General features: G+C 35.7%; 1 protein-coding gene across 1 annotated transcript in view; it reads left to right on the top strand.

Annotated features, from left to right (window-relative positions):
• Nucleotides 1–16,796, top strand: part of KaiR1D (Kainate-type ionotropic glutamate receptor subunit 1D) — a 204,760-nt gene that overhangs the window by 149,659 nt on the left and 38,305 nt on the right. Inside the window, exon 5 of the mRNA XM_033338471.2 lies at nucleotides 2,895–3,036. Coding sequence (XP_033194362.1) covers nucleotides 2,895–3,036 — 142 coding nt within the window. The remainder of the gene's footprint in view (nucleotides 1–2,894; nucleotides 3,037–16,796) is intronic.

Here is a 16,796-nt window from a genome sequence, read left to right as displayed (position 1 = left end):
GAGATTACGCGAGGGACGAACACCAACGAACAAAGAAGCCTCTCCAGTCTGATTTATCATTCCTATTCAAACTTCTTAATGGCCGTATTAATAGGTCGTGAATCGCACAATGGAGCAGTTTGGCCGGTAAAACTGGAGGGTCGTTACATTTCAACTCGTTAGATCTTGCTTACTTACCACTCTATATTGCCTCGCGATACACCCCCATAAATTCAACCAATCATGAAGTATTCTTCGTCGTACGGTTTCCACATCATAAATGCTACGCTTTTATACTCACCTCCGCCCAACTTTTGCCGTTTACTCCGTTCGGTTTCTAACACAATGTTTCTGCACATTGTTTCTAGTTTTCGTCGTTATATGGAAGACTCGACGAAAACTAGCTGGCTCGAACGTTTTATTCGTTATATTCATTATACACGCATACAATAAAATATTGTGGTGAGATTAAATTAGTTTTCGAACGCACATAAGTGATACTTTTGTTAAACCGTAAAATTAGTTTGTTACTTGACAAGTTTCTTATCTTTAAATTCCTTAATTTTATAAATATAGGACAGATTGAAAAGTGTTTTATAAAGATAGAAATACTTGCGATGTTAATACAACCGGTGTAGTGGTATCTAAACAAACAAGTGTACGCGGCAGTACATATAATAAATATTTTGATATTTATACTTTGTATATGATGATGATTCCACGAAAAGATAGTAAGTGGTTTAATTCATAATTTGTACTCTTTGGTAACATTCGCATACTGTTACTACAAACTGACCAACGTGTCCAAATAACTCACGAAACCTACTGTATGCGATTCTAGGAAGGTGACGATTTTCCTTTTTCAAGTCAAAGGGTACTTTTATACTTGGCTACGTCCAACTCTTTCTTTTTCCTTTGTTTTGCCTGTAACGAGATGTTTCTGCACACTGTCTTCAGTTTTCATTGTTGTACGGAAGATTTGACGAAAGATACCTGGCTCGATTGTCGGCCATCGTAAGAATAGCTGCGTTGGAGCACCGGAACGACGCACACGAAAGAGACTTTCCGCTGAATTATGTAAAGGCCCATGAAAAATTCGCGCAATGAGCAGCAGTCCAAGTTGCGCCGGGCGCATAAGGAGATTCGCATTATCGTGCATGTTGAATGAGTGGAGGCGAGCGGAAGGCCGGGAAGAGGATGCTCGTGTTATGAAATTTTGATCAAAAGTACATGGAACGTAGCTCCGGAATCGGAAGTTATTTCGTCCTCGTGGGAACGGGTGGACCGCCAACAGAATGCGTGCGAACTGCATTGTTGGGATGGTTATTTTCACGATTCGCAATCAAGTATCCAATCCGATGTTCTTCTTTGTCCTTCATTTTATACTTTCCTCCTTCCTCATCTTCTCATTTTTTATCCGATAAACAATTTACAAAGTTTTGTGAAGTACAAGATGTCCGGTTCGGGAGTACACGCGCTGTTGCTTCTTGAAAATTATTTATTATAATCTGCTGAGAATTCGAAACATGGTTTGCTTGAAAGTTTGTTTATTTCGTGATGAAGAATTAATGAAATATCTCTGAAGTTTCTCTTCCAGTGTTATTCATTATGATATTAATATAATTTGACTAGATGGAACTATATATTTTTGTTACTATCATTTCGTTACATGTATCAAGATGATAAATTCAACCATGTGTATTAACAATATAAATTACTGTTCCATATGATAATAGCTGTTAAAGCTAGCTCCAATAATTCGCACAGAATGCACCATTTAACATACATATAGTTGCAAAACAATTAATTGATCAATAGCATGTACTTTCTCCGATAATATTACCTTTTTTTATACATGTTTTATATCTTGGTGATGAAAATATGACTTATGAAAAGCTCCAAATAAAATAGCAAATATTCAAACGAAATCTCACGACAGAACTTCCCAGTCAACTTAATGGTATTGAAATTCTAATGATAGGAAATCTAATTGTAAGTGAATCTGTATGAAGAGTAGCAATATGAAATTAACATTAATTATTACAAAATTGAATTTAATGATTTTTTCATTCGAAAGACATAATTTTTCATTCATAATTATTAATTTTTTGATTCTCGCAATACATATTCACTATTTTATTTGACTCGATTGGTCATAGAAAATATGATGTTCTTTAAAACTTTCTTGAGGATCAAGGATCAAGCAAAAAAAAGAACCTTTATGGTGATTTATGCAAAGATGAAACGTTTCTCTCCCTGTAATGTACAAGATTTATTTTACAGGGACGAGAACACAATAGAATATTCTATCAACTACAGTCGCTTCCGCAGAATTACCGTACTAGCATCGCTTTCTCGGAAACATCATGTTCGAAAATTACATGAAACGACCGTAATATTTTCAAGTTCGTAAAAAAGGAGGTGGCGTGAAAGCACCAGGGACTGCTTTCGCGAAGATCCCGTGCGATGCTTAAAACCGAGGAAGTCGCGTATCTAAAAATTTTACTATAAGTCGCGATATACCTAAAGGATTTCAGTAACTTTAATCCGTGCTACACACTGTGCTAATTTTTCGCATACGAATTATATGAATATACGAAACACGTTTAGCTTTATTGAAAGTTCAAAATATGAACATCTTCTTGTGATACAATCAAAACTCAACACATGTTGCAACGAAAAGATCCGATATGGGAAAATGATGTTGAATATCAACAAGTACGAAGAATATATCCTGTAACACACTAATATTATTTTCAGAAGTATTGGTATACGTTACATCCCACCATACAATCTTAGTATTAATAGCAAAATTAGCGAAAAAATATCCACCCATGAAGCGCGGGAGACGTGTTATGGTTCCGCCTTCGCCACATTCACACATATACTAACCTACATTTTACCTTCTGTTTCAGGCCGTTGCTAAAACAGATAAAAAACTCGGCCGAGTCGCACATTGTACTGGATTGCTCTACCGAGAGGATTTACGATGTGTTGAAGCAGGCTCAACAAATAGGAATGATGAGCGACTATCACAGTTACCTCATCACCTCTCTGGTGAGTCTTTTAATTAGATGAGAATGCAATTAATGCTGGACACGATTCCAGTTACGTTCAACTTTGCCACCCTCTCCATACCGAAATCAGCCACTCCTTTCCACGACAGAACCTATCTCTGAAATTGGAACTGTCATGTCAGACACGCGAGTTATGCGTATAAACTAATTTTCACGGGTTCGCCTCGTTTATCGTCTCTCAAATTTTCTCTGTGCTTTTCGATGGGCTCGGAGGTGTGCGCTCGTGATCAGAATCGATAAGCGTCTGGGCCAAAAGGGTGGGAAATTATCGATAAGTGAGCGAGAAGGAATCGATAACAGGGTGTACCAAGGCTGCACCAAGGCTGCAGAAGCGTAGATTGTCTTCCATCGATGTTTGAATCAACGAGGGAACGTTCTAGATTACACTGTCCCTGGTATAATGGAACTTTCAACGACATGCGCATTCGACGACGCCGAGTGACGCACAGTGGTTTTAAAATCGTAAAATCACGAATAAAATTTATAGCATTACTATTCAATCCTTATGAGTGGACTGCGAATGTTTGCATAATTTATGCATCGTATTATTGGGTATCGTTATTATAATACTCTATGCTTCTTCGTTTCTTATACTTTATGGATATAAATGCTTTTTATATTACACAGAATAATCAATTGAGCCAATACACCGAATCGGGCATATAGGTCGCTGAAAGTGTCGTCGCGAAGCGCTATTGCAACGCGCGATAAAGTTGTTCTTTTCATCAAGTTTGTTCTTTTCATAAACGAAGAAAATAAAAAAGCGTGGGTATTATGAAACGAAGGAACTGCCACTGCTCGCTTTTATCGAGCATGTTTTATCCGTGAATCTACTTTTTTGTCTCCTTTTTTTAGCAAAGGTCTATAACGATCTGCGTCAAGTTACAATGTACTAGAATCTTTTATGTTTAAGAAAGACGAACGGTATCTCGTTTTTTTGTTTGTAGAATGGACACAGAGAAGATGGAACTTTTTCTTTATTTTTTTACACGATCGAATCTGTAAGAAGAGCAAGAGGTCGTCTATAGGATGGATACTTAGCACGTAATATTTTCATAGAAATAATTACCATTACCGTAACGCTACTGATGTCTCGTTTCCTGTCGGTGGTAATCCTCAAAAGATCTTGCTCTCTCTCTTTAATTTTGCTGAAAACCAATTATCAGGGGGATCATTAGAGTAATCACAGACTTCAGCCTTCCACTTAACGGTACTTCCTTTCATTTCTTCACTCATTGACTGACTGTTAACTGACAAAAAGTCTCGATGCCTCTGCCTTTTCCGTTCCTCCCTATATGGATCTCACAAACAACACGAATAAAATTAATGACGTTGAATTTATAAACTCAATTTTCTCCGAAATAAAGCTTCGAATGTACTCTATTTATAGTTCTTGATTTCCTTTTTATTTTGTGGCATAGAATCATCCTGACTTTTATTGTGTCATGAATTTACCACCACAATGTATAAATTCAAGATTTTAAGGTATACCAAAGAATACTTTGCTCGTATATACGTGTGACTGTGTGTTTACACGGAACACAGGTCCCTCGTTCGATTTCCTCGATCACGTTCCTGCATTAATGCACGTAAGAGACCGATCCTCTTTGTAGTTGTTCGCGCAAAGAGAATATCCCGAAGGTTCGAGTAGTCTGCACGGATTTCTGTGATTCGGATTGTACGGGACGGAAGGAAAAAGACGAAATCGCCGTACGTGTTGTCCCAGAATAGCTGGAGGCGCGATTTGTGCAATATCACCGATCGTCTCTCAATATTCTTTCTTTCTCAACTTTTCTCTCAATGGCATGTAACAGAGGACCAGGGGTAGGGGAATAAAATTCTCCGGAGATGGATGCATAGAATTGACATATCGTGTCGCGAGATCCCTATTTTTCCCTAGTTTGCGCCAAGAAAGTACTGTGCATCGCAAGAAATTTCGTCTTTTCTTACTGATGAAAGTTTCAGATGAGAAACATCCTGTTCTTTGTTTGATTCTTTCTAATATACAATAATGCGAAACTAGGTTTATAAAAGTATTATGGAGCCTGCGTATTCATAAAAGTTTGTTACGGTAGTGTCCAAATAATTTTTCGTGGATATTTTAGTCTTTTTTCGTGGAGTGAATAGTATTGTTCTTATTTACCTTTAAATATTTCTTACATATTCCTATTTAACGTGGAGAACAGTGTCAAGGGAAGCTTAAATTTTCAAACATTTTCGTATCTTTTGGATGATTTATCTCGTACGATAGAACAGAATAGAATAGAATAATCGAGGCGCAGTCAAAGTGCAAGTGAACTCACGACGCGTAACAATATTTTTCATACGAAACAACGTGTATAACTCAATCAAGTCGAGTACATCTGCTTTCTGTTTTCTCTAATAAGATAGCGCATTAAGAGCGGCATGACAAATTGAAGATTGCACATGGACGTCCGACAGATTTCTTCGACAAAGGTGAAAAAAATACTAGTCGAGATTGCTGAATTACTTTATCTTCTGTAATTACCGATGAAAAATGTTCAGCATAGTCTTTAGACTGAGGTAGAACTGTGCAAAAGTGTGTTCAACAAGTTATCGCAACACATAACGAAAGTCATCAATTCTTCCGATACGATATCATCATACGTAATCTTACGCCACATATACCAATCCAAGACATACCTAATAGTTTCTCTTCTCTTATTCCTGTAATGCTGACATCATTCACTGCGCGTTATCATCGCGAATAAACGATTTATCCTGCTTACTTGATTGTATCCTATCATTCCTTAATCATCAAGTATCGAGTTGACTGATATTGAACCGCATTGAATCACCAGAAAATTATTCGATCGCGTAATCATTTCAAAGTAACATTTACCTAATAAAGTAACGTATTATTTAAACATTTATTTCTCAAATATTTTCTTTACATAATTCTACTGAAGAATAAATGAGAATATGCGTTGTTTGTATAATAACATTCAAATATATTTGAGAAATAAACGTTTAAATAATACATTATTTCATTTAGCTAAATGTTATTTTGAAATGATTACGCATTAAGTTTATTTGAACGAGCAAATGATCTCCCTACAAATTATCTCATTAGTTAAAAATGAAATGAAATTATTTCGTTGTTTACGTATGAAATTAAGTAATCTTTATTTGGCTTATATTTTGTAGTGGGATAAATCTTTATGAAAATAATATTTCAAACAGTTTCTGATTTCATTAAATCAATATCATTAATTGCATCAGAAATACGAATTTTCTCATTACATCTCAGAGATACATGTTCAAATACATATTATTGAAAGACAGTTGAAATTAAAATAATTTCGAGAGCAAATCTCACGATTATTCGAGATTGTCTATTATTACTATAAATTGTTCACCTAATTCATTCTAAATCTTTTCAATAAATTTTAATTCATCATTTTCTTCTCACAGATACTTTTTTACAAAATCCTGTTGTATTTTCTTAAGATAAATGGCCATTAATCATCTACAACGATTATCACATTTTATACGATATTATAGCGTATCCAGATATTTACGAACGAGGGTGTGCTTCCTTTCGCTCCTTTTCATCCATGACATACGTACAGGAACGAAGGCAAGATAGTCTCAGTTAGTTTCAGCAACTATTTCCTTTCCCGCCGCGTCCTAGGAATATTTAGTCGAGCGCGAAATAACAGGTTGCACAGCGAAAAACATCGGCGCAGATTGTTCGCCGGGCCTTATAATTATAAATTACTCGTAATACAGGGGCAATTTGTAGCTCTCCTCGTCCACGGTTCGCCTCGCAATTATTCGGTGGATGCGTCTAGAAAATGATTCACGGCGCGATCAGAAATGAGGGATAAAAGAGTGCGGTGTTCTGTGTATGCTGCATCCAGAAATTATTCCATGGATATCTGTTCGGAGTTCGCCGCGGTCGTTCTCTCGAATTGCTCGTTGTAATTGGAAAATTCGTTAGCTTGAGGCCGTATTCTTCTTCGTAGCGTGCATTTATCAGGTCAGCTCATAAATAACGTTGTTTCTTGCGTTACGGTAAAATGAAGACGGATATCTTGTTTATGCGGCGTGCATATAAAATGCTTTTCGATGCATCTTGGAAGGCTACGATCTGTTTCGAGTGGATACTGCTTGGGAAAAAAAGAATTGCAGAAATGAGACCGTTGTGAATAGGATTCGAGGATTAATACGGTCTGTTAGGTGATGAACAACGTGCTTCAGATTTTCCTGAGGCAAACAGGACTGCAAGGGTTGCAACATTGGTCGATACTATCATTATGATTGTTAATTGGTGTAACTTTGAGATACATATACCTCTGTTTAGAAATAATAAAACACTCGTTAAAATAAATCTTTGAGAGAAAGAAAGAAATCATTTGAGACTTATTTAACTCCTTAGGATTAGTATTTCAATTGAAATCGTGGGGTAGATAAAGCTTATATATGTATAATAAATATATATGATCAATTATGTTACAAATAACAGAAACAAGTTGGTTTCCTTCAAACACTGATGAATCTGTACACTCACGTAACATCAGTAGATTGTCTACTGTATCTATTATCCTTTGATTTTATACATTCCTTGACTGATTGCGAGAGTCACGTTTAACTTTCAGCAGACTGCCCTGAATTTACTATGTAATTCACTTAAAATTTTCTCAATGAAATTTAAATTAAAGCATCGTGGACGTCAATTGTAATCCTTAATTGATTATTTTCCCACAACAGTTGCAAATAACTTTTACAAATTTCTGTTGCGTATTCGGAATCGTTATTTTGCCTAAATACATGCTTCTACCCGAATAATCGCCTTTGTAATAAATTGAGTCAATTATTACGTTTTATATGGGACCAGCAGGTGTCCCAACACTTATGGACGATGTATATCTATAATAATGTGTTCGAATGTATTATATTTATTATTATACATTAATATATATAATATAATATTACATATAAATATGTGGTCATATATTTGGCAAGAAACACTTCGCACAGATTCAGCAAATCTTATAGAAATTGAAAAGCTCAAAGCGTATCTTATCATACTTTGAAAAATTGTGCATTCAAAGTTAAAGAGTATTATCACAAATTTTTCCTTTTTAAAAAAATTTATTAATGCTTAACAGAGACAACAAATTTATTTATTTTTGAGCTTTTATAGTGTTTTTCTATTCTATTTGTATCCCAATTTTACTGTTATTTTATTTCTCGCTGCAATATCTAATAAAAAATGTACTAATATTAATAAAATCTGTATTATAAATAAAAAATAATTATACTGCTTAACTGATACACCACACGCAGCTTGAGAAATTATTTATAATTTGTCTGGACGTTTTAAACGCGTTCGAAAATATCGCGTTCGCTTACCTTTATCCAATTCCCGTGAAAAACGTTCAGCCAAGGCAGAAGAGATTTCCTGCGCTTTCGCCGTAGTTGACGATGAGAAGAGAAAGAGAGAGAAAGTGAGATAGAGAGAGAGAGAGAGAGAGAGCCGTTCCAAAGTAATTAGCAATTTATCGTTGTCCACGGTTAGTCGAGCTTCTTCGAAGCATCGCTGACCCGGTTGAGTAATCGCGATGTATGTATATAAGTCGAGTCACCTTATTATGTTCTTAGGATCTAAAAGTTATGTTTACTCAGGCTTGCCGTCGATTTTATGGTTTTAATTGCAATTAAAATCACGCGAATATCTTAGTCGTATAATTTCTCTTGTTGCGTTACTTTTAATTTTAAGAAGCAGTAATTACAGATGTTATTAACTCTAGACGCAAGCATAGCTAATTTTTTTTGTACCTGAAAAAATTCTTCTATTCTTTTTTTTTATTTTTATCCAAGTGTTCAGAGATTTTTAACTATTTAATGTAGTAATTAAAATCTATTAAAAGTTGAAACCAGACCTGTGATTGATTTAACTTTAAGATTGACACCTTAAAAGTCAATAAACATTACATATGAATTGTATAAAGAACTTGTAATAATCTAGCTTGTCAGTTATTTAAATCCATCAAAACGCGCAAGGTAGGAACTTGTTAAACATTGAATGCTTCCTCGAACTTCCTGTAGATTATTGATAAATTGTTAGAGCGCTGTCAAAACTCATTGAACATTAATGCATACTAAACTATGTAATGACTAAATTATAGTAGACCGCTGTTGACACGTTGAAATTGTTTAATGAATAAAACAAAGTTAATAGCACAAAATATGTTAAATGTAACACTGAAATATTAGAGATATTAGAACAAATATATGACTGTAATATAATCAATTTTTAATTTTAATTGGAGCTTCGCTATTTGATATATGAACCTTAAGTTAAATATGTACATCTAAACTCGTAATCTTATATTCTGCATATCAAAACGTAGACATTTCGTGATATTTCATATTCAAACGGACATAAACACTGTATTACACGTCATTGCACAGAATCAGAAAATTATGCGAACGTCAACTGAATATTGCATCTACTATTATACCTGTTAGCTATATCTATTTATTACAACTACGTGCCCTATCGTGAAGGTTCAACAATACATAAATATTTCTGTCCAACGGACGATTCTTCGCATCAAATTACCATTTTCAGTCTCGAATAAACAGTAATAACCATCGTTCCCCAATTTATACTTTAAACGATCCCGGGAATAATTAGCAATTCGCAATTTGCTCCGCGCGCGAACAGACACAGCAGAGCGAACGCTGCCCGCCAGTCAGCAATAAGTGATAAAAAGTAAATAGCCTGTGTAACCTCGGTACAATTTATCTCGGCCGTGTCTAGCAGATTTCAATTTAGATCCATTAAAATGTAAATTAGAGACGGTATTTGTTCAGACGCTCGAGGTCGACGCTGGGCATTGTTCCCGCCCACTGGTTTCCGTGTTCGATGCTACGCTTGCGGGTGGTTAGTGTTCGCCACCGAACAGGGATGAAGATTTGTCGCGGTGTTGAGCAACAACCCTTCCGGCCATTGATTTTTAATCGTTCTGCAACGTTACTCGTTAGCCAGCCGCGACGTAATCGTATATTTATCGCGAGGATTTGAGCGAAACAAGTCGATCTTGTACGACCGATAACACGCGAAGCCACGATCAAACAGCAACATGTGTAGTTTAACACGTCTAACGGGTGCGTTGTTATTTAAGAATATAATATGCAGTTTATGAAGCTTGTTGTTCTCCATAGTACTCGATTTTCAATATTAATCAAAAGTTTAAGAACGCGCGATATTTTTCAGCAAAATTTTAGTATATCAGTTGATTGGACGGAATGTTTTCTGACATTCTGCAGAGCCACGGGACGGGCGGAAAAATGGTGTTGCGTTGTTCCCTTGTCAGCTGCACGTGTTAACCATTGTACTGGTAATCGATAAACGACTCAGAAGGGAAATAATTGCTCTGTGATCGAGTGGCCAATCTCTATCGATAGGACGCGATAGTTAATACATGATTTTATGGAGCGTCGGTATTCTTGGAAATTGAATAATAATATCACAGCAATCCTAAAAAGTAAATATACATGTATGTAATTCATATACGACACTATATTCCCGTAATCTAGGAAATAATCTCGGATCACGTTCGAGAAACAAGCCAAGCGAGAAAGAGCCTGGTATTACAGAACATTTAATCAAACTTTCATCGTTGATAAACCTATCGAATAATTTTCTCCCTCGATTTTTCCTGCGGGCCGAACAGTATTAAAACTCGATCCCCTTTATAAACAATGAAATTATCAATCGTTTGTTCACGAGCGAACACTTTCTCGGCGCTGATCTCTCGTTTCGGTCCAGTGTCAAGTAAATATCGCTCGATACTCATTACGTTGGCAATATCGTGCAACGTCATCATTCACTGGGATGAAAATCGAACGATAATTAGCGGTTCGTATGAACGCGTTAAACGGTTTGATTCGAGCCAGCTAATATCAAAGAGACAAGGAGTTAATTGCCACGAGAATGAGCAAGCGATGTTTTTTTAAAAGGAATGACTGAAGATCGGTCTTTTAACGAGCTAGGTGTGCGGTAATTTAAAACTTTTGAAAAAAGTCGCCGAATGAAAGTATGAGGACGATATTGCAAGCGGACCACACAGAAGAGCGGACAGCGTGGAAATTAATTATGACGAATACCGCGTGATTGTAGGAGTATTTCAACGTTCTCTGAATAAAATGTTGTGTATACGACAACGGGAATAGTCTGGAAGTTAGGTATTTATTTTCATTTGTATCATGTAACTGGCCCTCCAACCAGATCCTGCTGACCTCCTTAAGAAACTATTGGACTGATCCATTGATGCAATTCGCGCTTAAAGACAAACAAAATTAATGACATTTTAATCGTTGAGAAATTTGATTGACGAAGCACAGCCGATGAACCGTAGTGACGCTATTAAATTTCGTCGAATCGAAACAAATAGATTGGACACGAGTCGCGCGTCGTGTTGATATTGTCGATTGATGAACTTATAGGGAAAATAAAAGCCAGTATAGAAAAAGGTAAAGCAAGAATAAAAAATAAACACTATCCCGTTCGTTTGCGAATAAATTAAACGGTGCATTAACTTGCGTTGATTAATAGGAAATTGTTTTTCAAACGTTAATTTAACACCAAGAAAAACCGAGTTCAACGAATGAAAAAGGAAAATAAAATCAAGTAGTTTGTTACGCTGCGCTGTTTCGATACGTTTGGTTTTCAGTTTAAAAACTCCTCATTTGTCGAAAATTTGCTTCTCCATTAGTAGCCAGTTCAGTTTCTATTTTTCTCTCTAAGCAACCTTGTTGCGAAGCATTGTGCACGTGATATAACGTTTCTCGATATAGAACAGCTTCGGAGATGAATAAAAAAGGTGAAATAAAAACAAACTTAATTGCTCTTTATTACCGCATAGCATCTTTATTATCATAGTGCGGCAGTGCTCCTGCCGCACCAATAAAATCCACGGGGCAGATTTACGCCGTCATTAATTCAAACTGAAAATTCACGACAGAGAACAACTTCCGGCCCGTTCGCCATTTACGAAATTTATTAAAACGATTTCTTTCTTTTTTTCATATTCTAACGCGCTATCTCGATGTTTTTTAAGTGAGAGCTCAACGAGTTATTCCCCACTGACAAGGGATATTACTCAATTAACGACTGAACTGCATAGATTTTTTATATGGTTTTAAAGGCGCTATTAAAGAAATGCTATGAAATACACATTACAAATACATTGCAATAAGAGAAATATGATTAATCACAAGAGTTTTAATATGGGCATGGAAATAATCTTTTTAAAATAGCTGATAAGTTGAAATTTAATATTAAGACAATTATTAAGAAAAACAATATTTAAATACCTTAATATCGCAATGAGCAATATTTTTCAAATTTTAGAGAAAACTGAAACTCGTGTTTAACTCCAAAACCAACTGACAACACAATTTTGACATTGATTAAGAATGTATCGAGTTTTAAAATTGTTTCTTTATAAGAAATAAAAAATGTGATTTATCGCCTGTAGTCATCAAATTATTCCAGATGAAGGTCGTTGTTGGTCAAAAAATCTTCATACGCAGTATCTTCTCGAAACGTCTCGTTTCTCGTCGACGTCATGATGTCACGTAGCGAAGAATGTTTTACGCGAAACTGCACAAGAACGCGACGTTTCGCATTCAAAGTGTGTATGCGGCATTTTTATCTAACTCTCGAGGATGTTCTGCTGCAAGACAAGTGAAGATTACGTATGTGATACGCGTGGCTTGGTGTAAATCACGGGAAACGATAGTTATCGATCGTCGGTTCACTCGATAGTCGTCTGCTTGCCTGTGTTGGGTACTTTTTATACATGACTAGCGCGAAAATTCTGCTGCTTTCGTTTGTCACGCTTTTGGTGCTAGTATGCCGAGTGACATTCCACGTCGCTAGTTCGACGGTGAGCGACATGGATTGAAAAGGAATTCTGATTTTGCATATCATGTGATATGAAATGTCCATTTCCTTCGGCAAAATAAATATGATTTTGCTGTTTCAAAATGAGCTTATTAATGTTGTAATGGGATATTAGGATTTCATATTATCCTAGTAAAATTTGTTACTATCAGTAAACGAATAATGCTTTATTTCATAAGATTACTTTTAGTTATAGTTTTTGGAATTTTTTAAAATCTTCATACTGATATATATTATAATTATATAAATATAGAAGAAAATATGAGGTAGATTTTCAACGGTAAAAATATTTCGTGAACGCATACAAAGGATTTGTGATCAGCTCTTTAATAATAAATAAATATTTTATTACTTATTATATTACTATAAATTTTTATAAAACTTTTAAAGTCTCAGTTTATAAATATGAATCTTTCTATTCTTCTACTTCTATACACACCGATACATTTTCTTTTTCTTATTTTCCTATCTATTTCACGTCTAACGTCTATCTAAATTTTGTATTCCCGTGAACTTTTCATTCGTACTATAATTTCAAGCATTTAATATAAATATAATTATTTTTATTTTGCGCTTCTACATCATATTAGACTTTCTTTCTTTGGTCGCGCATTTAATGCTCTAAATAAATACCTAAATGCTCTTAACTAGCATATGTAATATAAACTTTATTATTCACAGCGAATAGTTCATACGTGTAGGAAATATAGAAAAAGGGCTTTAATCGGTCGAAACAAGAGAAGAGGTTCTATAAATTATCCAAACAGTTATTTCAAGTATCGTTCGTGGTGATCAAATTAAGTACTGTTTTCATTAGATCGTGACGATCTATATTTTACAATGATCTACTGAAATTGGAAGCGCGTCGACGGGTACTCCGTTGAAATTTATGTACATTCGACCTACTGATTAATGAACAATTACGCGAAATCAGCTGTTCATTATCTGTCAACCAGTATGTTAAAATGGTCATAATTCGATGAATAACGAGCACTCGTATCGACGGGGTCATTTTTCCTCGAAATTACCACTTTCCGTTCGGAATAACGGGTCTGTTAATTATGGAAGACCGGTCAAAGCACAATTTATTCCTGGTATGAAAAATATGCGTAAATACTTAGCGATGATTTAACTCTTCCTTCCTTACGAAAGTGCTCATAAATTAAATTATAACAAAATATATGTATCTAGTCCCAGAATAGCGTTATTTTTGCTTTAACAGTTTGCACTTAATACGTACCTACATAGAAATGTCTTCATGAAAATATTCGAAGATTTGCAGGCACCTTTTATGAATACGAGTATATTATGTACGTTATATGTATAAAATACTTTGGAATTTTATTGGCAGTGTGATAAGAATATCATGATCATATTGATAAGATTTGAAATAAATCTAAAGACCGCATCATACAACAAAAAATGTAAAGCGCCGACACATAATACAGCACGGCTACGTCGTACCGCCGCGTATCGGTACCTTTGCCTAACATACCATTATAAAAATTCATGTTTATTGTGAATAATGCACTTAAAAACTGTATTTCTGGACTCAATAAACTCCTTTGTAAAAAAAAAAAAGAAATAAATCTAAATATACATATATGTAGAAGCTATAGGGCATTTATGGCCTAAGCTTATACGTTTCGTACAAAAGTTTATAATTACAAAAGTATTTAAGCAGTCAATCATTCATTACGTTAATAAGCTTGAATATTCAGTGGGACTATCTGTAAGATTTATGATATTCTTAAGATCGTCGTTGGAGCTGTATATTAATTTTTTACTAAATGTACGTTTTGCAGTAAATATTTTATACCGTCTGTATACATTTTCAGATTGGTATAAGTTTACTCATTATGGTAGTAATGAAATTCCAAAATGTTCCAAACACACATGATATAAAAAATCGTAAAAATCTTCTATGGTAAATATTCAAATATATTCGCAAGCCACTGTAGAACAAAAGGCTGACCGCATCTTTCTCTGGGATAACTCGCATTATTCGCAAGGAACAAGGCGAAAGCAAGAAAATACGGCAGTATTGGTTGGGTAGAGTGCTCGACGAACGGTAAAATGATGTTGCCCGAGGTGTAATGAATTAATAAACGAAATACCTGGCGTAAATAAGTTTCATGCAACGAACTGTAATTGCGCTTTGATGCCAGCTGTATTCAACGCGCGTATATTACCGATAAAATCATAGCGATTCTATTACATCGGTCTAATGATCACCGATGCAATATACCGACAACGAAAAGGAGAAATAACGTGGAAGCAGCGTTCCTCTGAAATTGAACAAACGCGACCGTTAATGGCGACCGACCGACCTACCAATCTATTAACCGTTAATCTTCCAAAAACGGGCGTTATTTATCGATAATGGCGAACGAACGACGTAGAAATATCAATCTATTGAACATATATCTTTTGAAAATCGACGCGATGAATCAAAATTGGCAACCGGTTGGCCTACAAATATCAATCTATTAGCCTCATATCTTTCAAAAATCGATGCTATTAATTGATAATAACGACCGATCGACCTACCAGTATCAGGCTGTTGAGAGTAAATTTTCCAAAAATTGATGCTGTTCATCACAATTGAAGACCGATTGGTCTGGCAATATCAATCTATTAGCCCCGTATTCTCCAACAATCGATGATATTAAAATCGATAATGGCGAACGATTTGCATCACGTAATTGAAATGAGTGGAATTTGAGGGAAATGTGGAATATAAATGGGAGACGCGATTATGCGACCGCGGCTAAATAACTCGATGGTAATAAGGAGTCAGAACTGGTAGCGCGGTGCTACGTCTACTAAACGCTAGTAATAAGAAGCTTAATGGCAGCGGGTACTATAACCACAATAACAATCATCATAACCGTAACAGGCATAATAACCGTAATGACCAGCGAGATGCGATAATACGTCGGCGTCGTAGAATTCGGGGGTCATGTCGAAATTTGTGGCCTCGAAATGCGAGACCACGTCTACGCGAACGGCCATAACTTCGTGTCTTCCTGAATCAATGTTTCATGGAGCGAGCTTAATTTGGCGGCAAGCATTTCATTGACTCGTTAATGCGTGTTTCTTATTGTCTTCGATCCTTAAGATCAACGTTCGAGAAGATGATAAAATTATTTGCTGCATTTGGTTGACTCGAAATGATTAGTTACATTTAGTTGGTGAAGTAATTTGTGGCACTATGGGAGATTATGTCGTTGAATATGAGATTGTTAACCCGGGTGTTATGGAGGAAGATTTATTATATACGTCTACTGGAGATCATGTGTCATTGTTAAGGATTATTGCTCGGTAGTAAACGACATTCCTCTGATTTTGCTGTAGCAAAATTTAAGATTTCAGTAATCTGATCAACTGATTGGTACTCGTTATGAACGGTAATTACATTCTAAAACAAAATTTCTATACTGGTGAATTGATAATGAGTTGCGTTTATAACTACATACGAACTTAAACCCACCATTAGCGACACCATAAACAACAACCAACCAACATCATGCAAATTCCCTTTATATCATGAGAGAATGTTTATAATTTAGATTTGCTAATTTGCCAATGTTCGAACAACCTGAATAAAAGTTAGCAACAGCTCCCAGCGATTTTCTTTCGGCACCTCGGACCCTATTCAGATACGAAACTATCGAAATTCGTGTAATTTTATCGATCCGAAGCGAGAAAGGAAGGCCTGTGTGTGTCGCTGGAAGCAATATCACGACGTAAAGAATGAACGAACGTCCCGAGGCGAGGCGATGATCGATCACCGG

The sequence above is a fragment of the Bombus vancouverensis genome, chromosome 7 (genome assembly GCF_051014615.1).
Source record: "Bombus vancouverensis nearcticus chromosome 7, iyBomVanc1_principal, whole genome shotgun sequence".
NCBI lineage: Eukaryota > Metazoa > Arthropoda > Insecta > Hymenoptera > Apidae > Bombus > Bombus vancouverensis.
Note: the sequence above shows the minus strand (reverse complement) of the source record. Positions and strands in the feature narration are given on the sequence as shown.